The following is a 23,404-nucleotide window of genomic DNA, read 5'->3' on the forward strand; positions in this document are numbered from 1 at the left end:
ACTGCACTGAAACTCAATTATACCCATGACTTTTTAAACATACACTTCAGAAGGCAGGTTTCATCACATTCACTTCACTGAGCAAAATCTTTTCCCCCACTTATAAAAAATGGATTTTATCTCTCTCCCATGAGCCATCTTCAAGTTTAAGAATTATTTCTTTCTTTTTTTTTTCTTCTTTTTTCTGTTTTTGCAAAGGTGGGCCCCTCCCCTCCCCCTGGCTCCCCGCCACCCGGCCTGTCAAGAATTATCTCTTTTTGGCTTTGGAGCCCACTCTTTGGCTTTATTAGAGGGGTGACTGCGAATGATGTAAGACAAAGACAGACCCCATCTGATAAACACAGAAGCACAGCTCTCCCAAATGTCACTATCACCCAGCCTAGAGGTGCCACCATTTAAAAAACCAGATCGCACACTTGTTAACAAAAAACACATTACTTTGCTCCTTTTAAGAATGCAGGGGGACTATGAGTAGTAGATTTATGATGTAAGTGCATGTGGCTAAAACGGCTTTCCAATTATCAAGGGCCTCTTAGGAAGAGCAAGAATGCATTATGTGTTAATGACCACAACCAGGGGTCCCTTCTCCACTCTTTTGTGAGAACTGGAGCAGATCCTCCCCGCAGCTTCACCATTAACATGTCTGTTTCCTGTCAGCCCACTCAGAGATAATGTCATTTATCTCAGGGAGCCACAAGCCCAGTTATTAGCTTCTATAAAAGACCTCAAACAAAGGCCGGATAATGTTTTACCCAGGGCTCTTAGGAAAAACCAGAACCAAAAAGCCTCCCATCTAAAAATCAAGGACTCAGAAGTTAGCATCCTTAAAAGAATAGATCCCTGGTTACCAGCAATCCTAGACTACAGCTCTCAGGGAGCCTAAGGTCTCCATAGAGTAAACAGAGGTCCCCTGCCCTATCACCTACAATTAGATTAACCGATAAATGCCAAGCAGAGCTGGCCTGGGAGAGCCTTGGCTCCCGTGTCTCCAGGGAGCAAATTGATAGAATAATGCAGGTACTGACGCAACAGCCAGATCTTTGAAGAACTGACCTCTCATGATTGCCTGCAGGAACTGAATAACCATTAGAAAGTGTTCTATGGCTGGGCTTCTGGAAATCTTTTAAATAAAAGTGGAACTGGTTAGAATAAATGTAGAAACATGTGTTTTCACAGTGTTGCTCATATTACTGCAATTTCAAGTCTCTATGAAGTACCAGGTGAACTTTTTTTAAATTAAAAAAAAAAAAACAGACACAGTCAAAATTGGAGCAAATCTCAACCATTCATTCCTTGTTTTTCATGCTGAAAACGAAGAACAGATGGCACTTTCCATGTTGTTTGAATCTGGTTATTGAACACCTCTGTGGTTAGGGAGATTTCTGCTTAGCACTTTCGGCATACATTTCATTTACTAACTATAAAACGCTGCTTAGGAAAAATAAGTCTTTATAACACTCTAATTAAAACCATCTTGCAGCCGAGCAATTTCACTTGAAGAGCATTCTTAACCTTGTGACATCTGGACAATCAATTCCTTTCCCTCCCTCCCCCCTCCCCCACCCGAACACATACCTTTTTTACAGACTATTTGCAAAGTTATTAAAAGTTGCTAAGCATTATTTATCTCCTTTTGGCACAAACTTGATCAGTGAGAGGATTTTTTTTAAATCTCTCCAGCAAACCCAGCAGATTTCAAATGCTATGCTCAGAACTCGGCGATGTGCCCAAGTCATACCAATTGTCCCAGCTGCATGGTTCTCACAGGAGACTTCCTTGGGGAGAGGGCAGCCCCTCTGCACCCACCGCCAAAGCCCTGTCACCCTCCGGGGAAGCCCACAGAAAAGCAAGGAGCTGGATCCATGCTGACTGGGAGCCACCCTTAGTTACCAACGTTTTTAACAGCTAACTCCCTTGTGTAGCTTTCAAAACAGTTTGCTGTCTTACAACAATGGACTTTGTCCTTTAATTATAGCAAGTGACCTTTCTGCCCTTTTATTTCACAGTAGATAAACTGCACTCTCTAAGCAGAATTTGTAGGGGGCACTGTATATGGGGGAAGAAACATATCATCCACAAAATTCATTAATCAAAACATGTTCTTAAACTGCTCACACTCACTTAGAAAATGTGCCAGAAATCCCCAGTGAAGTGTTAAAAGGCCTCTGCAAGAGAATAAAATACAATGAGTGATACCCTTTACAGACAGGGCCATTTGTAGACACCACCTTCAGGCTGTTCAGGACCAGCTTCGTGAAAGCAGTGTGATATTAGAGAATGAATCTCCTTTCTGCGAGTGTACTGAGTAGTCAGAACCCTAAGGCACAATCTTAAGATCTCCTTTGCATTTCATGTCTATTTAAGTGATCAGTTGTTTTTAAGAAATCAGCTGTGTATTTGTGAATTTCCCAGCGATGAAATAAAACCATGTAACACCAACCATTTAGCCCAGCTGAAGGCCTGTGTCTGATAAGTCCAAACTGCTAAGACAGCTAAGGAGGATATAGGCAGAAGTGTCTCAACACAGGCTATTATGCTTCAAAAGAAAGGCGGGGGAAGGTGGAGAAGCAGGTTTTAGCAACCAAAAGCCAACACGTCAAATCTACTTATTCAGACATGTCACTGGTGGCTTAACCACAAAATGGGCTATAGAAATAGAGCTCAAACATCTTAGAATTATGGCATGTTTTGATTTTGTTCACGTATTAAGGGAGTGGCGACTTTTACAACATACTTGTGGTTTCCACATAAAGGAGTAGAACACTCATTGATTTAATTAGATTTCATAAAGTCCAATTTATCATGTTTTACATGACTCTGGGTAGTGAAGAAACAGAATAAACACACCAAAAATAGACATTTAAACATGCTGTGAAATTAACCGGTGACAGCCAGTCTTATGAATCTTCTGTGAACCAGGAACACACACACACACACACACACACACACACACACACCCTACACCCCTTTGATTTTCATGTTTGGCCCATCCTGAGCCATATCTGATTGCTGAAAATTAACCATCTCTGCTTTTGAGGCACTTTCTCTTCACAAACCCAGATAATCAAGCAACATTGAAATTAAAATATACCAAATGTAAGAAACAAACAAACAAAACAAAAAAAACACCCATCTCAAAGATGCCTCAGCATTGAAATATTTTTGTCAGGTGACACGTGTCCTACCAAATCTTTACTTCCTAGATAGGTATCCTCCTAACTTTAGAAAGTACTTTCTAAATTGAAGTCTGATTTACACAATCACAAGTCAGTGGAATTAGCAGTTAGTTCCCTGGGTGGCATCTGTACAGGGTGTGACATATCTGTGTGCCAAGGATGAGAGCTTGCTTCAGAGAAGCTTTTCTAGGGTGGGGTGGGATGGGGTAGGGAGGGAAGCCTGATGGAACAGTGTCCCTGAGCCAACACCCCAGCTTGACAGAGAGTGGCCCACACTTGGGATTCTTGCCCTTACCAGCCATCCCTGAAGTGGCCCTGTGCGCCAACACCAGTGGCTTAGTTGGCAGTGGAGTGAGCACTCTCTAATGCACTGAGCCCTCTCCCCTCCTCCACCCCAGGCCCATCATGACTTGTTTGCTCTTCATTTATGTAATTCACATGATCACATTTATACTGTTCTGATGGAAGATGAGTTACATGGATATGAATAATTTAATTCTTCCATTCTTCGTCCAGTTTCCCTCTGTGGCTGGAAAGTGAAAAGAACACAAAAACTGGAGAAGTGACCCCACGCTCTAATCTCAGTTGCCATGACAGCAGCCTTTGAGATACTGAAATGTTCCGATTGCCAGCTAAACAAAATTGTTGAATGTGAACATTTGGCTGGAAGATTAAAAGGCTAAGGGGAATGCAAAAGGGCAGTACCTCCCACATTCCACACAGCAGTGAATCCAATCAAATGGCTCTGACTCCTTAACCACAGCCATTGTGAGCACTGGATTAGGGCAATTCATCTAGATAGTTAGAGCAGATTAGAACTGCAATTTGAAGACTATTGGCAACAAAAGTAAATGCCTTACTGTACTAAGTAATAAGAAGATTTCAGAACGCCTTTTAGCAGAAATTATGCAAAACTACACATTTAAATTTAAGAATTAAAACCTGAGTTTTTAAAAAAAATCCCATTGAAATTCATCAACATAAAATGCTGTCTGACCAAGAGGACATGAATTTAAAAAAAAGTTCAGAAGATTTTTGTGATTTGGGCATTATCTGCACCTTCATCAACTTCTAAAATCATCAAATCAAAACTTTATTCCTGTACTCCAACTTAAATCTTGAACACACGGACACAGACATACAAAGGTTTAAGTAGGCAGCAGCAAATAACTGTACACAAAAATAATTATCCAAAGACATCTTATAATGCTGAGCAAATTAGAAATAGCAAAAATCAAATTATCTAATAAGCATATTTCCAAACAACCAGGCCACAAATCACATAAGAATTTTGCTTCTGCAAGGCACAACCTGTAGAATTAATCTCAAGATCAGTTGCATAGAAACATCACTCACACCCCCAGCTCACTCCCAACCTGCCCAGTGGACAGAGCACCTACAGTCCTGAGACATTACTCAATGCACAACAATCACCAGACCAGTAAGTCACAGGCCTCCAGCACCAAGCAGCAGAGCATGGGGCAGTTTCTCAAAGGCGGTGTCTAACTAGACTTAAAAACAATGCCAGCGATGGGCGGGAGGGTCCATACTGCCTAAGTCCAGGATTCCGACTGCTCAGATGCAACCCATAATTCTAGGATCCTTTGGCTATGTTAGCACATTTCAGGAACACCAGTCTTACCAAACCTATTTCACTTTTCTTTGAACCAACCTTCCAGCTCCCTAGTCAAACCACAAATCTTAAATCTCCAGCCGAAAACTGGACGAGAGAAGAAGGGTAGAGTCCTACCTAGCGACGACCAAAGCCATCCCAGTCTTTCTACACAGTTATGAAACCAATGACCCAAGGACATCAAGGTTGGCGTTTAATTCAGGACCAATAAAAGCAACCCATCTGAGGATGAGATCCTTTGACTTTCTGGTCAAAGTAACGAACGAAAAAAAATAATAAATGGATTGCGGGTGGAGTGTAAATTAGCATCCTTGACATACCTCTCCAGGGAGGGACCATGAACCCTGCACCTAAGGACACATTACCAGAAATACCGGGACATGTAAATTAAAACAGAACACGGCTCTCCTTAGGGGAGAAACCAGGACAAGAGTCAAGTGGGTACATGCACAGGTTTTCTATTAAAAGCACACCACGCCTGGCTGGCTGGCCTGGAGGCTTCTGCAGCGCAAAAGGTACTCAGAACACCCAGCCCTCCCACCAAGCACTAGCACCGCAAGCAGCAGCAGCAGCAGCAGCAGCAGCAGCAGCAGCAGCAGTTGTAGAAGCAAGAGCTAAACACTGCACCCACCTAAGCTCCCCCACACCACACTGTGAGGGAGAGGATGCACGGACTAGGAATCTCACAAGGAACCAAAAGCACCAGGAAGAAGTGCAAGGCACACTGTAGCCAGCGACACACCCCTCACACACACCCACACGGAGGCACACACAGAGGACAAGTGGGTCTTAGGAAGGCGACTGAATCCTACCTTCTCCGTTTTCAGTTTCTTGATTCGCCTGTGGTTCTCCTCCTCCTCCTCTTCCTTCTTTACCAACACACAGTTTCCCACGAGCCCTGAATCCGGGGCACTTTTGCTAACTTCCCCTGCAGCCGCGCCGCCGCCGCCACTCCCAGCGCCCCCGCAGTGGAAGGGGCTCGCGCCGCCTCCATTGCTCTTGGCCCCAAAGCCATAGAGGTGCCCCCCGGCGGGGGCCTGGCCGCCGCTGCCATTCGGGTGGCCCTGCAGCAGGTCGTGCTTGTCCTTCCTGGATTTCCCCGCATCCTTATCCCGCTTGGCGCCTCGGCTGCTCTGGCTTTTACCTGCTTTCTCCTCTTTGCCTTTCCCGCAGGAGGCCGCCCCCGCGGTGACAGCGGAGGGGCCGGGGCCGGTGCCGTTGCTGTTTGGGTTGCCGCCGCCGCCGCCGCCGCCGCCGCTCACACTTTGACCCAGCGCTGAATTCATGCCAGTTGCCTCTCCAGGGCGCCCTTGGACTTCCTGCCTCTTGCCAGTGCCGCTGATCTCGGGAATCCCATACAAGGCAGCAGAAGGCAGAGATTTATTAGCATCCTTAGAAGTTTTACTCCTTTTCACTTTTGATTTGCCGGCCTCTTTGTGTGCATTCCCCTGGGGAGCAGGGGGCTGAACAGAAGCAAATTTTAGGCCATCAGCTAAGGCTGCAGTAGCCCCGGCCCCACCGGAGGCCAGACCGCCACAGTCCTTCGGGTTGCTGCTGCTGCTGGTGGTGTTGGTGGAATTATTCATCTCAAATTTCTGTCTGTCCTTCTCCAAATCAGCGTCCAGATCGATGATTAGATTTCCAACCCCGATTTCCCAATCATCACCACTGTCATAAGTATCAACTGTATTTGGATCCACACCTTTTCCTGCAGTAGAAATGTTCACTGACATCCTGAAGACGAGCTCCTTCGAATAAAAATCCGATGAACTTTCCTTTGGAGATGAGGGGACATTCGTTTAGCTCCGCTGGGCTTTCTCTTAGGGAAAAAAAAAAACAAACACAAATCTTCTAATCTTCCTCTTCTTTTTCCTGCCCCAGGAATGTGTCCAGGGATTTTACACCCTTCAGTCCAGGTCCACCTTTTCCTGTGAAGGGGGGAAAAGTCGAATATTTCTTGTCTGGGTGTTACCAGAATAAAGAAGGATTAACACGGGGGGGAGTCGGTAAGGGGTACAGGGAAGGATAGAGAGTCAAGTGGCTCATGTATTGTCTCCACAGTCCAATATCAGGTATAAAGGAGAATAACCAAACCCCCAAAACATACCCACGACAGTAAGCATCTCACAGTAGCTAAAAAAGAAAGTCCCTTTAGCAACAACACAAACATAATCACTTTTTAAAAGGCATTAAAATATCTTAAGAATCTGAGTCAATTCCAGGTTAAAAAAAAAAAAAAAAGGAAAGGAAAGGAAAGAGCTGAAGGTTTTTTCTAGCACAAATAAGTGATCTCAACCCCAGACACACAGCTTGAACACTCAGACAAGAGGGAGGAACACGGCTTTAAACATCCCTAAACATGTCCTAGATCTTGCAATTTAAAAGGCCAGACCCTGGAAGTTCTCTGAGGTTAGTTTCAGAATGATGTTGCTCTATTTTCCTTATTTCTAATTTTATTCCTTCTTTTTTACAAACTGGGCATTCTGGTTTTTGTTCCCAGTAAGGAACAGAAAAAAACAACAACACAACAACCAATAACCCCCTCGCCCCCATACACAGCCCCTCCACTCCTATCCTTTCTTCCCCAACAATTTATACAATTTTATTTTTGAAATACACACAGCGTGTCTTTAAGAGCATTTCTCTATAGAAAAGACAGTGGTAAATAAAAAGTGAAGTATCTGCCTTTCAATTAAAAAAAAAATACATCTAAACAATTCTACCACAGTCCCAAGTCACAGACTTGCTCAATCTGTTAAATATGGTGCCGCTGACTGTACAGGGAAACTGATTAAGACATACACTTTAAGTGATCTGCGCCAAGGTGGCCTCAATGACCGCAAATGAGTGTGTGTTTGACAAAGATCAGTTAAAACGGTTTTTAAAGGGATCAGCCCCTTTTTAACAGTTGATTGTCAAGAAAAAAAATAAATAAATATACATACACACACACAGACATTGCTTACCTTTAATCCTTTATCATTTTTTAATTAGGCCAGCAAATCAAAATGCCTTTCCCACTCCACTCGGCAAACAAGCTTGTGCCTCATTTTACTTAAACACCAAATGATCAAGAAGGAAGAAACCAAACAACACATCTCAGCCAGAATAATCACTCGATAACATTATTCCACCTCCCCACCCCCCTTTTGGCAAACGGATCAGGAGTCCTTTTCTCCTTAAAAAAAAAAAAAAAAAAAAAAGTGTCACTGTACAGCTGGAAGATAATGTTTCACATTCATAACAGAAGCACCAAAGGTTTTTTTTTCCTCTTAACAAGCATCGAGAATAATTGCTTTTATATATATATATATAAAAAAGAGAAAGTTTAGAGAAAAAAGTTTTCCCAACTTCTCATTCCGCCTTCAGTCCCAGACTTCAGAGTCACCGTGATCAGTAAGTAATGATCCGATGTAGCAAACCTACAGGCGTCCGCTAGTAACAAGACAGAATGTGCTAACATCGGGATAAATTAGTGAAAGGGAAGAAAGAAGAAGAAAGGACTGAAAATCTGGGCTGGATTCAGCCTGTTAGTCGGGAAGTGGCATTTTTCCGCCCGTCCTGACAGATTTGATTTCTTGAACTAACTTAAGAGGAAAGGAGGGGGAAGCAGAGGGGGGCGGGAGGAGGAGGAGGAAGAAAGGATGGGGGGAGAAGCGCAGCCGGAGGAGAGAAAGGGAGGTGTGGAGGGGGAGGGGAGCCGGGGTGCAGCGAGCTGGTGAGCCGGTTAGAACGGCTCGCTCCGGGCGGGGGGCGTTGGGGTGGGGAAGGGAAAATAACGGCGTTGAAAATTGGTTCAGCCTTCGAAACCTAAAGGATGTGATGTTTTCCTGTTTTATGTTGTTTTAAGAAAAAGGAACCGAGTTCCTAGTACAGTCCCCGCGGGGGGGAAAAATCCGCTGTCGCTCAAGCCAATCAGTCAGGCGGTAATTCGATAATTAGAGTTAAAAAAAAAAAAAAGATTTTTTTTTAAAAGCGACCTTCTCCAGGACAGGTTTCCCCATGTATAGTCCCAGCAAACGGTGCGTCTCCCTTATTTATGTTCCTCTTCTCCTCCTCCCTCGCCCACCCCCTCCTGTGTGTAGTCAGATGGCCCGGGAGCTCGGCTTAGTATTTTTAATTAGCTGGCGTTTGGAAGCTAAAAGCAGTAATGAATTGTTGATGGATTGGAAGTGGAGAGTCGCTTTGCTGGAAATGTCGGGGCTGGGAGGGGGGGAGGGGGGATGGGCGAGTTAGCAACAACCAACCATCTAAAAGGAGCGATTTTGTTACAGTGCAAGCCTTTCACATCACGTGAGGATCAAGGGCTCAATTGGTTGTCGTGAGAACAAAAATGGTGACAAGCGTATCAAGAAAATACTGATCTGGTCTTTAAAAAAAAAAAAAAAAGCTGAAGGTCTCTCCCCTCCCTCCCTCCCTCCCTCCCCCTGCACACCCTCCCCGCCGCCGCCGCCCGCCCGCCCCCTGCAGCGGGCGCAGCCACAAGTTATGAATGTGAAACATTTCTCGCCGATCTAGGCTCTCGGAAGTTCGGGAGGAGTGAAATGTAATGAGCACGAGAGCAAAGCAGATGTTTTAAAGAAACACCTTATAAACCTTTCCTCAACTTATCTCCAATTTGTAGGCTTTCCCCAGGGGCCAGGGATAGGGACGCCCGGGCGAGGGAGGGAGGGAGGCGCCTCTAAGCCACTTCGATTTTAGGGACCCCCCCCCCCCTCCTGTCTTAAACAAAGAAAAATATTTTGCTAGCTCCAAGCCAGGTCCTGTAATAAACACACCATTGTTACTATTTGTGGGTTTGTTTGGGTTGGATGGGGCTTTTTTTTTTTTTTCTTTCCCTTAATGGTGTTTTGCTGCTTGCTTTTTTTTTTTTTTTTTTTTTTTTTTTTTTTTTTTTTCAAGGAGGTGGAAAACGGTCATTATAACCATTACACGGAACGGGTGACTCTGCCCTTGTTGAACATTAAATTATTGGGCACTAGATGTGACAGGAGGCTGAAATCGCCTTGTTTTGCCCTTGCCCCCATTTTCCTGGCTCGGTTTGGAAGGTCTTGCCCTGCCAGGCTAGGAGAGAGAGGGGTGGGGGTGAGCCCACGGAATGGACATTGCAGATCAGGATATGTAACTGTGTCACTTTTATTCCCCTTGGGTTAGAGCCCAAAAGGTAATTTACTCTTAAGTTACCCCGAGTGCCCAGTCAAGCCTAATTTGTGTGAAGAAGTTACAAATGCTTCACCCTCCACTGGCTAAAATTCACCCTTCTTGGGTTGTTGTTTCTCAATGCAAAAACCAAGCCCTGGAACTAGTTCCTCATTTCAATGCATACAACTCGAACATTCCCCTGCATGAAGTCCCCGCTAAGTGCTATAGAGACACACCACGCAACCGTACTTACGGTCTGTATTGGATCGAGTTGACCTTTTCCTTCTAACTGCATTGAGTGTGTTTGGTGGCAGCCGCTTTATTTTGGAAATTATAATCTCTTCAACCAATGTATTATTAAAGAAGATGGACCATCAAATGTCACAGCCTGTCCTGTGTATTTTTTATAAAAGCAAAAAAAAAAAAAATGAAAAGAAGGAAAAAAAAAAAAAAGAAAGCGAAAATCCCCCTGGTGCACACACGCACAAGCTTGTTCTGCAAAACTGAAATCAGGACTGAAACACAACACACTCAGGGGGAGTGGAGCGAAAGGAGCTCTCAGCCTCTGTACCTGAAAGGGACTTTTCTTTGTTCCCATTGCCCTTTCGCAGCGGGCCAATCAGAGAGCAGCTTTTATGAAACCGGGCGCTCTCATTGGCCGGCTGCTTTCTCTGGGCTACTGTGGGGGGCTGAGAAATACACACGCATAAAACACACACTGGGCGCGGGTGGGGGTGCGGCGGGGGGTGGCGGTGGAGACAAAGCGTTTTATTTCCCAACCAGATTGGGGGAGAGGAGCCTCCTGCAGTAAGAATGGGGGGGAAATGGTGCGCCCGCTTCAATGACGACATCGTTCACCTAAAGCACTTATTAAAACAACTCTCCAGCAGGCTGCGCGGGGAGGGCGTCGGTAAATACGGGTCTGATTGTGTTATCTTGTGGGAAATGATGTCTGTGATCTCCCGGCGGCGGCGGACGGCCGTGTGGAGGGGGCTGCGGGCGTCCTGCCGGCTCCCCTACCTCATAGCGAGGGCTCGGCGGCGCGAACTCCCGGACTGATTTTCTGTACAGCGGCTTCTGGCTTTCAACCCTCCCCAACCGCTTTGCCCTTCTTCCATTTCCCCCCTGCTCTGTCTCTCTTTTTACTCGCTGATTAAATAAGAAAAATCGATCTGGGGGTAAAGGCGGTGGTGGGGAAACAAGTAACCCTTTTGTTCCCAGTCTTCTGGTCCAGCAGCTCTGAAGTGCGAGTGCTGGCAACCATTTAACCAACACTAAGTGAATGGTGCTTCCCTGGAATTAGTAAATCTTTCCCACCTGGCTCTGCTGGCTCCAAAAAAATAAAAAATAATAAAAAATAAAATGCAAAATAAAATAGGTCCCAGCCAACCACATTCACTTTTTTTTTTTTTAATCTATCTGTGGGAGAGAAAATATACTGGGAAGATTAACCCATTAAACAGTGCCAGTCAGCATTTTTAAACCCACGGATTGTCAGAGTTCCCTTTCCCCCAATCTTTAACCTTACCCTGGGAGGGGGGAAGGTGCCAAAGTCCTCTGACAGCGACAGAGGACAGCCCATCAAGAATGCAGAAATATTTTAGAATGGATTGTGGGAACAAATGCTAGCAACTTAAGTGAATAGGACTCTGAGGTCACTGGATAAGAGAGGTGAATATGAAACAAGTTCAGTATTATGCTGTAACAGGTGATATACTTAAGCTAATATATTTGTATATATTAAGCCTTTACAGCATTTTTACTTTTACATTTTATTGCTATTTCCCAGTACTTTAAGGAGCTGTAATATGGAAAGTCTAAAGTCCAGAGGTGATCTGAATTTAATCTAAAGCATCATGATCCCAAGTATTAAATATCTAGTGCTACTGGGTTGTAATTTCCACATAACAATTTCAATTTAGTATGGTCTCAACTGAGTTGAATGGACATATAAAATGAATTACTGCTAGCAGAAGATCCTTATGACATAAATATTCAGGGATAACTTTGTAGATCAATAAAAATATTTGTCACGTGTTTTAAGGAATGTCTGTTTACTCATTTTTAAAAAAATATATTTTATTGATATTTTACAGAGAGGAAGGGAGAGAGATAGAGAGCTAGAAACGTCGATGAGAGAAACATCGACCAGCTGCCTCCTGCACACCCCCCACTGGGATGTGCCCGCAACCAAGGCACATGCCCTTGACTGGAATCGAACCCGGGACCTTTCAGTCCACAGACCTATGCTCCACCACTGAGCCAAACCGGTTTCGGCTGCTTACTCAGTTTTTAGTTGTCAGTATATTTAGTTCACACAAAAATGCCAATTACTCGTTTCACAATCCAAGATGAACTAGACTTGATGCTGCAAACAGTACTAAAGAGCCGTTTCCCCCTTTTCTATGGTATATTAACTAGAGAAATGCCATCCATAAAAGTCCTTAGATCTCCCTAAGTAGGTCTGTATTCAAGTCAAAACAAATAAAATGGGGCAAAATATATGATATACACTTACCCTCTGTTTTAGTTTTGATATTTGTTTTATGTATTTTAATGTACAGCTCTTACAATGTGTGCATGTCCCATTGACAATAATATGGTACCATATGGTGATTTCTAACTTTTCTTCTTTTAGAAGAGGGGTTCCTCAAGGGACTAGCTCACTCTTGGGCACATTCTGTGTCCCTGGAGCATCATCCGTATTTCAGCCTTCCCAAGTCTGTGGCTACCCATATGTTATGTCAGTTCTGAAAAATCAATGGTTAGCTCTTAAAACACTGGACTTCAAAAGGCATAGACAATAAGATCCCGTGAAGTTGGAAAAGGGTAAAAGCACTCCTCTATCACACTCCCGTGATAAAAGCAAATCACAAGGCCTGCAGCACAGATTTAGTATAACTAAAACCAAAGTGTAGGCTTTCTAATACTCAAATAACCTGCTCTAACCCTAACTCTAATACCTAGCCCTAAACCTAAACCTTTCAGATAAACTGGTTAAAGATTGAGGTTTACACCAAACTCAACCACATGTTTAACCCCAACATTTCCATAAATGAAAGCATTTTCCTTCCATTCCAACATCTCCCCACTCCATTTGCACCCACCTCTACCTCCTGCCCTTCAAGTTCTTTCTTCAGAGAGACTTAAATAAACCGCAGTTGTTATGCTAGCTTTGCATGTGTTTGTTTTGTGCTGTTTGACAAGAGCCAATCAAGAGGCCTCAGAGGGCTGTCAGCTAATTGATGACTGACACTAAGATAATTACCAGCTTAGAAAACGGGAGCCACTCCCTTCACAAAATTGGGACTTTCAACTATTTTTTGAAGAGGCAATTTTATGTTTCTCTCTTATCAAGATATAGCACACCTGTCTCTCTACTAATATCCACACGCATGTTTGATAATGCTAGTGCAGTTTTGTATAATATGTGCACTTTGTGATTTTACCTTTTAGTGTGGGAGAGGGGAGGACCTGTCTGGAAATGAATCTAGGAGGAATGGAGGACTTGGGAGCATGAGGATAGTGGAGAAGGAGCAGGTAATGGGAGTTATCCCATCCCCAAAAACTACCACCACCAGCTCTGCCCCTGCATTTCTGCGTTGATTACCAGGGACTCAGAAGGTCCTAGAATAAGATTTTCCCTCCCTTTTTAGCGCAGGATTACAGAGAGCTGAGGAGGTCCAGGCTTCAAGCGATAATTCAGGAAAACACCATGGTCTTTTTTTGGTGCCTATTTCCTCTGATTTCCCATATATTATTAAGGATAAGAAATAATTTCTTGGATTTTTGTTTTTTGGAAGGGAGTCTATACCTGGGCCTAGCTTTTCTAAATATATGCCAACATTAACATGAGATTTACTCAAGGTCAAGGCGAAAAAGTGGGAATCAAGTTATAAATAAAAATAAAACATACCTGGAAAAGGGCTTAATTTATGGGGAGAGGAACTTAATGTAGACATGATGAGAAACTTTCTGGCTGCTCAATTACATTGTGAAGAAAACAAGTCTTACCTTTCTAGAATTGCTTGTGAACAGATCTGCCTCCAGGCAGTGGGCAGGTGACCTGCCCGGGTTTCTAGGGGATAGAGAATGGGTGATGTATTAAACACCCACACAAACACTAGAAGATCCTCATTCCTTTTACCTGCAGGTCCATCCTAACTTCTGCCTCTGAAAGGTCTTTCAGAGAAAGCTCTCTCTCTCTACCTTCTCACTCATGCTTACCGACCCCAATTAAGGTTTCTGTGGAATATTTTTAATATTATCCATCTTTAGACAAGTGTCACCAAAAAGACATGAGCAATGTTTTTGGTCAAACATTTGACATTTCTGCAATATCCTGAAGCATTACTGGACCAAAATAAAGTGCCAAGAGTAAGGTGTCCTGTGAAGAGAGAGGACCCTGCACATGAGAACATTTCCGTTCCTTCCTGGGTGGTGAGCGATCGTGTTAGAGAAGAGAGACACCCATGAGGTTCACCCTGCCCTGGAAGACTCCCACACATCCTGATAGACATTTTGTGACTATGTACACTTACATGAACTGTATAACAGAGCCCTGGTAACTTTTCATGTCATTTCTGTGTCCTATTGGCTCACCTTTCATTTAAATTCCAAAAAGTATAACAAAGGGACCATACAGCCAAGGGAAGGAAAATAATGACAGCCTTCACCAATCTTCCTGACACGGCTTTACCTAAGCAAACTGAAATGACATAAAGCAACTTTTCCATGTTCTGATTTAAGACTACAGTGAGTTTTAACTGTAAAGAACCATAAAGTGAAAGGAGGTGCGTCTCCCTCTGCATGTAGCTAGTTCCCCATCTCTTCTCCCAATCCTCAATCTTAAAATAATCGAGGAGAAGCAGCACATCTTGTCTGTTTTATGCCCTGCAGTTCTAGAGAACCTAGCAAAATACTGCAAATCAGCACATTCTTCTGAAGGAAAGCATTTGTATACCTCTCACATCGAGAGAACTGCAATGTAGGTCAGTGTTAAGTGTCTGAAATCTTACCTCCACTTGGCCCGGGCCCTTGTGGTATGCTGTGGGCTACTATATCTGAACCGGTGCCTGAGTAAGGTCTGCGAATTGGTTAGCAAAATAAGGCAATTTACATGGCCTGTAATGAAACCATTTCTGGACAAGGATTTTTCTTTCATGCCAGTGGGGACCGGGTGCATAAAGAAGATCAAAACACAAGCTACATTTTTTTTTAAAGCTACTTATTGGAGATTGCTATTGCTGGTTTTATTACAATATGTATTTTACAGATTTAGGTAATAGCCCTGATTTTTCAAATCGACCTCTGTTTAGACATGTTTCACTTTGGGCTGTTTCTTGTCTGCAAAATTACAGTCATTTGCACGTTATTACAGTGAGTAGGAGACAGATTGTATTTAGCGTGGGGTGGGGGAAGGGTTATTATGGGAAGTGATCTGCTACGGTCAGCACATAATTTCAGCCTGAAGAAAATTGCTTCTGAATGGCTGGTCTGTTAGCCAGCCAAGGAATGGTCACTGGCAGAGACTGAGAAATACTTCTGCTTAATCTGCATTACAGAATTATTCTCGTTTCCAGAAAGATGGTCTGTGGAAAGAATGATTGTAAAATAAATTTTAAAACTTGTAGGCAAAATATTGTCACTGCTCTATTTGGCTTTAAAACAAGTACAACAAAATGCAACCACCAAGCGGGAGTGAGCTAACAGGCAGCAGTGCACAGACATTGTGCTCCACTCTTTCTTCCTTGTCTCCCTTTCTCTGCCCCCTTTTTTGTCATTTTTGAAATCTCTGACTTAATCACAGTGGGGTTTTATATATGTGCAAAAACTTGTGAGAGTAATACAAATGCATTGGTAAATGTATCTGTGCTTTCATATATATATATATATATATATATATATATATATATATATATATATATATATATATCACACACACACACGGCTATAAGAAAAAAATTCCTAACATAGTTTATTTTGAGAGAATAGAAGAGTAACAGAACACCCTTAATTGTGAAAGTATCTCATATATTTTGCCGCTAGAATTTAAGGATTTCCCCACACATTACAAACTGCATTCTATTGTGTATATTTCACAAAGCCAACAGATTAATAAAGCAAAGTGGCTTATCCCTGTCTAATTTGTAACTTAAATAAAACCCTTATAAATCTCCTAGGAAACCTGAACATATTTGGTTGGAAAAACCAGGCAACTAAAGTTTATTTTAAAGAAAAATAAAGGAGTAGCATTATACTCAGCTCCTTTGGCTGCTGAATATCACTTGTGTTGTGAACAACTGTGCCTCTTTTGTTTTCAAAACAAGCTTTCCTAAAGGATGAATCACTATAATCATTTGGAGAATATGCAATAAACAACAGAAAGCCAGAAAGTTGTTTTGCTATTTTCTCAGCCCAGCATTTCCTCTCCATTTCCTCTCAGCTCAGCCGAGCCTCCAGTCCAGGAGCCAATCATCATTATGGAAATGTGGTTCTCTGCATCCTGATTGGCTGACTCCTGGGCCAGTATGTTAAGGTATCTACAGCTCAGTGTATAATCCATGCCAGCCTGTTCTGTGACCTCTTCTTTCAAAATTATTTTTTCATCGCGTTTCTTTTCTCTTTTCCTGCCTTTTCTTCCCTCCTCCTTATGCTCTTCTTGTCTTTCTTTCTGTCTTCTCTTTTTAAGATTTTTTATCAGCCAAGAAAGCACTTTGTGTGTGTGTTTTTTTTAAACACCTGTATGTGTAATTATCACATTGGAGATCTGCTAAGAATAGAATTTGATATATGTGGACATTTCTCTTAGGCATATTTTAATGCTTTTTGTTTATTTGGGTTCTTGTGGTGTTGCCTTGGATTTTAGAAAAATCGCATTAACAAAAGTTAAATGAATCAATTGCTCTAACATATCTTTAAATTTTATGTTCTAAACATCATCTGTCCTGATTAGAATTTTTCTCTGAGACTTAAAAAATTAAAACATTAAATTAGAACATTTTAAATTTAATACTAAAAAGTAGTCATGTCAGACCATTTTTAGGACCAAAGAAGACAATGTATTTTTCTTTATAATTAAGATGTTACATCCTCTTTATCATTTTAAAAGGTGTTTTAAAATTTTACATCATTATCCTCAAATATTAACACCTGCTTTAAGGATGCACAATTCTTTTAAACTTAGAAAATGAATAATAATGGGAGATATTATTACCATGTTCCAGAAACTTTAAAAATTCTTTATGCATATTAATTCATTTAATCTTCATAGGAGCCCCATGAGATGAGTACTATATCATCAAAGAAGGAAATTGAGATGCAGAAAAGACAATTCGTTTTTTAAGTATGAAAGCTAATTCCTGAAGGAGCCAAGATTTAATGTAGGAAATTTGGCCTATGCCTGGATGCTAAACCACTGCACTAGCCTGCCAGTAAAGCAGGGTTCCAGACAACAATTCCACCCATTTTTTTAAAAAATGGGGAAACAGAAACATGCCAGTGACTGACAACTTCTCTTCCTAAAAGAATAATGATTTAAATGCTTTTCAGTCAAAGAAAAGCCATGTGGCCATTTTTTACCAGAGATCAATATTATGCCAACCAGAAGTGGCACCTAAGACTAGGATTCTTTCTCTCTCTCTCTCTCTCGCACACACACACACACACACACACACACACACACACACGAATATTTTCCCCATTGTTTTTTAATTTTTATTTTCTAAAATATATTTTTATTGATTTCAGAGAGGGAGGGAGGGAAGAAGGGAGAGAGAGAGGGAGGGGGAGGGAGAAAGAGAGAGAGAGAGAGAGAGAGAGAGAGAGAGAGAGAGAGAGAGAGAGATCAATGATGATAGAAAATCATTTCCTCTTGCACAATCTCCACTGGGGATGGAGCCTGCAACCCAGGCATGTGCCCAGACAAGAAATTGAACAATGACCTCCTGGTTCATAGGTGGGTGCTCAACCACTAAGCCATGCAGGCCAGGCTCCACTGATTTTTAGAGAGAGTAGAAGGGAGTGGAAGAGACTGAGAATGAGAAACATCAATGTGAGAGAAATACATCAATTGGTTACTTCCCACACATGCCCCCACCAGGGCTTGGAATTGAGCCTGCAACTGAGGTGTGTGCCCTTGACTGGAATCGAACCTGGGATCCTTCAGTCAGAGGGCTGATGTTCTAATCACAGAGCCAAAATGGCTAGGGCAGGATTTTTTTTTTTTAATCAGTTTTTGTTATTACTCAACTGGAAATTTTTAATCATTATAAAAGTTAACATAATAAGTTTCAGAGTGAGGTTAAAAATGACACAAGACTGGTCATTGTTGACACTGGTAGTGTGCACACTGGGATCATATTATTCTTTATGTAACACACACATATATATGGAAATTTAGATATTAAAAATTAAAAGAAATAATCTATTAGGATCAGATAAGGAAGGAGCTGTTCAGAAACATTTTTTCCTTTGAATCATTTTTGGCATTAGTTCAATAGGGTAAAATAGTCTCAACTGACATTGTTATACATATAAACAGCAGCAGATACTTGCTTCCTACCATTTGCTTTCTCTGGTTTTTATTTGTTTGTTTTAGTTCAAATTCACTTGGTAGGCCATATATGGTGAAAATCTGTAATGTTCTATATATATTTTCAACATGCACTTAGGAGACTCAATTGGACACTTAATAACTTTCTTTTATAAACTATATTTCAATCAAAAAGAAAAAAATCTCATGTAGGAATATATTCATTAGAAATTAAGGAAAGAAGATTCAATATTATGTTATAGATATATTACACACTGGAAGAAAAGAAAATATTTGGTAACTTAGATTTCTTCAGTGCATGTTTTCTATCTTATTCAAAGAAAGAGTTGTAGAATTGAAACCAACAGTTCAACATAGAACTAAATTTTTATATAAAACTAGAGGCCCAATGCAAGAAATTCATGCAAGGGGCTCAGCCCTTTCAGACCCAGCTAGCCCTCCCAATCTCAGCTTCATCTGGAATGATGTTTGGACAGTCATTTCACTATTTGCTCTAATTAGCATATTAGCTCTTTATTATATAGGATAGCAACATTATATAATATAAGCAACATTGAACAGAATTAAACTAGCTGAAGGGAAAAAGTATTTAATCTTTTCACAAAGAAGGCTATGTCATTGAGATTAAAAAGAGCATTGAAGATGATGAAATCATGGTAATAATTACTATTCTTAATAAATAGAATATAATTTTGTGAAATAATGAGATTATAACACAAGGAGGCACTGATAAAACTGTTATAGCAGAAAATGGATAAATCATTAAATATAATGAGATTTAACTATCACAGTGAGAAAAATGATATGTAATTAGAAAAATGAATAGAATATAAAAAGAAAGCAATGTTTCTATCCATGGATCCACATTACTAAAAGTCTGGTGATAAAAAAGAAAAGTTTTTCTAAATCTATTAATAAATTATGGACACAATTATCATCTATAATAATAAAAGCATAATATGCAAATCAATCGAATGGCCGAATAGCTGAACAACCATGCAGATGACCATGCTATGACACCCACTGGTTCCAGGCCAGCAAAGGTGGGTGCAATGCGATTGGTCGCCCTGCAGAGGGAGGCCCAGCCACCAGCTGGCAGGATGATCAATGGGGGGGCGAGGGGGGCACCGCAATTGCCTGCCCCAAAGAGGGAGGCCCAAGCTACCCAGTGGTGGTGCTGTGGTGGGTGGGCGGGACCTCCCTCTATGGGGCAATCAATCGAGGGGCACCTGGACTTTGAGAGGGTGCAGGCCAGGCTGTGGGACACCCCTCACCCCCAGTGCATGAATTTTGTGCACCAGACCTCTAGTTAATTATAATAACAATAGCCCTCTAAACCCAAACTCCTGACCTATCAACCTTTCATTTTATTTAACAAACACCAATATAGCACTTACTCTGTGAAAGTTACTATGCTAAGCATTTTACAAATATTAATTCATTTCCTATGTTTAAGTGTGAGGTGTTTATTCAACAAACTTCTGTTGTGTTTACATGTTCATAGAAGATACAAACAGGAGTAAGACTTCATCTCTGCTCTTGAGCTGATTCAATTTCTATGATTGGCATAAGACACTTGCCAAACTCCAGAAGGGTTTGATTTATGGTAATAAATACAAAAAACATTACTTTGGGGAAGAAGAACAGCTAACTTTATCTAAGGAATCAGTATAGGCTCTATATTGATTGTTGTGCCACATTAGGATGGGAGGAAGGGCATGCCAAGCAGAGAAAACACAATAAACACAGGTGTAGAAGCAAAGAAGAATAGGATAGCAGTGAGGTCCAGGTTAGCTAGATCACAGGGAACCTGGAGGGGAGGGTTGGTGGTCAGACTGAGACAGAAGTTTTATTGTAGACAGGGCCATTATAAACCCTCACAAAGGTGTTTGGTGAGGGAACAATGGAAGCTGATTTCCAGCTCATGGTCTGCTCACCAAGCTATGTGCCCTGGCTCTGTGCTGGATCAGCCTAAGAAAGGGTAGGCTTTTATCCTGTATAAAAGGGTACACACAGACTGATTAGATTGAAGGAATGCCTTTATCTCTATAATGAGGAGTTTGAGTTTATCACAAGGCAATGAACGAACTGTCTCTTCTAGGATTATGGGAAACTCTTGAATCCTTTATAAGTTAATTTACAGTTATGTATATGTCAGGAAAGGTTCAGGAAGTAGTAAATGAATTATATCATCCATGTCTGTCTGAGTTCTTGGAAATTGTAATGCTCAAACATATTTGTAAAATTAATGAACTTATATTGGACCTCTATATGGGAGAATAGTTTAAAGGATTTCCCCAAAACGTAGGGGACAATAATGTCAATGAACAGCTCAAAGTTTACTTAGTTAATATTCAGGCCAACAAGTGTATCAAGTGGAAAAACAATAACAATGAACAAGGGATAAACCAACTCTGAACTTAGAAACCTTCAACTTAGAAAGTAAAAATTCTACAAGAATAGTCTATAGCCAAATTAAACTAACCAGAGCAGGAAGAGGTCTTTATGAATGAAAACCTGTTGAAAGATAGGTTTTTATGAACAAAAACTTGTTGATTGAAGCAACAGTTAATGTCAACAAACAGAACATAGGGTCAAAAATTGGATCCCTGGGGAATATCAACATCTAAGTTTGGAGCAGAAAATATCCCTGGTAACTGCTTGAATGATGAATGAGTGAGCAGAAAGATTAAAGAACAAACACAAAAACCAATTAGGTAAGGGGTACCTCTGAGAAGGAGTGAGCGATCAACAATTCCAATTACATCAGGGAAATCAAGTAAGTTTAGGACTCAAAGCTTCCATTAGTTTTTATTTAGGGGAGGACTTAATGATCATAAAATGGTAGTGAAAAACCAATGGGTTCAGAACTGAAATATAGGGGAGCAAATCATTTAAATGAGGCTTATTTTTTTTTTTTAGAAGCTTGTTGTTGAAAGGGGATAGAGAGAGGTATTTTGAAGAAAGAGTCTGGGAGAACTTTGTCTTTGTTTTGTATTTTTTTATATGAAACTGCCTTCAACATATATTTTGAGAGAAAGGAGTCAGTAGAGAGAGTAGTTGAAATTTTAGAGAGCAATTGATGCGTAAAGATCCTAGCTGAGAATATTTAGTGGGGAAGGGAAGACCTTTGGGTTATGACTACAGTGACACCATTCAGTCATCACTAGCTTAGGAAATTCAAACTGAGGAAGTGGAGACTTAGGAAGCCACTTCAGCAAGGTGACTGCCCCGTAGGCAGCAGCATCCCAAAGACATAAGTGAAACTGAGACCAGTCTGCAGTCAGTCGAAATGAGATAGGTAACAAGAGTCTGAAATCATCAGAATTTTTTATTCAAACATCTACAGCTCTTGATAATTCAGTATATTCTATAACTTTCTGGGAAGCTGATGAGTAAGAAAGTTAACTTGGTATATTAGAACAGATTCATTTTGTCCAAGTATGAAAATGTAATGAATATATTGTTGTAAATTAGTCTCTCTTCTTTAAAACAGGGTTTAGATGACAAAAATTAGGAGGAACTTTAGGACTTTTCTTTATATTCCAACTTTACATCCCATTTGGGTCATATTTGTCTAAGGTAAATGTTTTTGTTTTAACCCAATCGCTATATATAAAACAAAACTAAAAGTTTGTCATGGATCCACATTTGAGACACTTGCCTAAATGCAAAGAGAAGCTGCTAACAATAAAATCTCACCACTTTATACTGTCATTTTATTCGTTCACTTAAATATCATTTATTAAACACTAACTATATTCTAGACAGTGTGCTAGACTTGATAATTCAAAATACAAACAAATAACACACCAACTCTGTTGGTTAACTCTTGAGAAAGACCCACTTTTTATATTTTATTTTCAAATATATACATTTTTAAAAGTTGGATGATGCACACAATTCTACAAAGTCAATAATCTTTCATTCCAGAAACAAGAAACTAGTTAATGGATTTCCTGTCTCTCTTAGCTGAGGCCTGGGTCAGTATCAAAACCCAGAATTAGAGCCCAGATGGTTCCAGGACCCAGGTTGTCAAAACCTTAAATGAGTCCGGGCCGGTTTGGCTCAGTGGATAGAGCATCAGCTTGTGGACTGAAGGGTCCCAGTTTCGATTCCGGTCAAGGGCACATGCCTGGGTTGTAGGCTTGATCCCCATTGGTGATGAGCAGGAGGCAGCTAACAATGATTCTCTCTCATCATTGATGTTTTTATCTCTCTTTCCCTCTCTCTTCCTCTCTGAAATCAATAAAGATATATTAAAAACAAACAAACAAACAAACAAAAACAAAAAAAAAACCTCAGGTGACCCCAGGTCACAAACAAAACTTCCAAGATAAGACTATTTCAAGAAGAAAATGAAGCAAATATAATGTGCAACCTCAACATTTATCTCAGAAAATTTGTTTCAATTCAAAAGAATAAATGGTAAGTATGGAAGAGTTAAGTTCTTAGAATGATAAATAGCATTTGCTGCCAAAAGAATCAAACTACATATTAAAGAAGATTATATAAATATTTTAAAATTCTTTTTCAAAACATTCAGCTATTCTAATGAAAAAAATAATTGGGAGTGGTATAGTATTCTCAAGAGGAATCAGAATAGATTTATGGAAGCCATGAAATATTATAGCTCTGAAAAAATATTCAAAGGGAAAATATAGGAATTGGACATGCATGTAATATGTGGTAATAGTATTAAAACTATTATGTGAATTAGTAGTGGAAAAAAAAGGCTACCTAGTATTTTTACAGATCTTTAAATGTATATCCATGTTCCCATTTGAAAAGTTTGTCATATAATTACTGTCTGATTTTAAGAAAAACTTAATTTCTATACTATAAGATTTACCCATTTTAAGTGTACAATATAATGAATTTTAGTGTACTTACAGAATT

The 23,404-nt window shown here is 40.8% G+C and overlaps 1 protein-coding gene across 6 annotated transcripts in view; it reads right to left on the reverse strand.

Annotated features, from left to right (window-relative positions):
• The window catches only part of ZNF608 (zinc finger protein 608), a 109,629-nt gene extending 99,117 nt beyond the window's left edge, over positions 1-10,512 (reverse strand). For 2 of the 6 annotated variants that reach the window (XM_036409524.2, XM_036409526.2), the window contains exons 1-2: positions 7,776-8,472; positions 5,622-6,737 (exon numbers count right to left, since the gene is read on the reverse strand). In XM_036409524.2, coding sequence (XP_036265417.1) covers positions 5,622-6,542 — 921 coding nt within the window. In that variant the 5' untranslated portion in view covers positions 6,543-6,737; positions 7,776-8,472. Of the gene's footprint in view, positions 1-5,621; positions 7,340-7,775; positions 8,473-10,204 lie in introns of those variants that run through there. The other 4 variants (XM_045571111.1, XM_036409525.2, XM_036409528.2 and 1 more) reach the window with 4 other exon arrangements.
• Positions 10,513-23,404: the final 12,892 nt, after the last annotated feature.

The sequence above is a fragment of the Pipistrellus kuhlii genome, unplaced genomic scaffold (genome assembly GCF_014108245.1).
Source record: "Pipistrellus kuhlii isolate mPipKuh1 unplaced genomic scaffold, mPipKuh1.p scaffold_m20_p_4, whole genome shotgun sequence".
NCBI lineage: Eukaryota > Metazoa > Chordata > Mammalia > Chiroptera > Vespertilionidae > Pipistrellus > Pipistrellus kuhlii.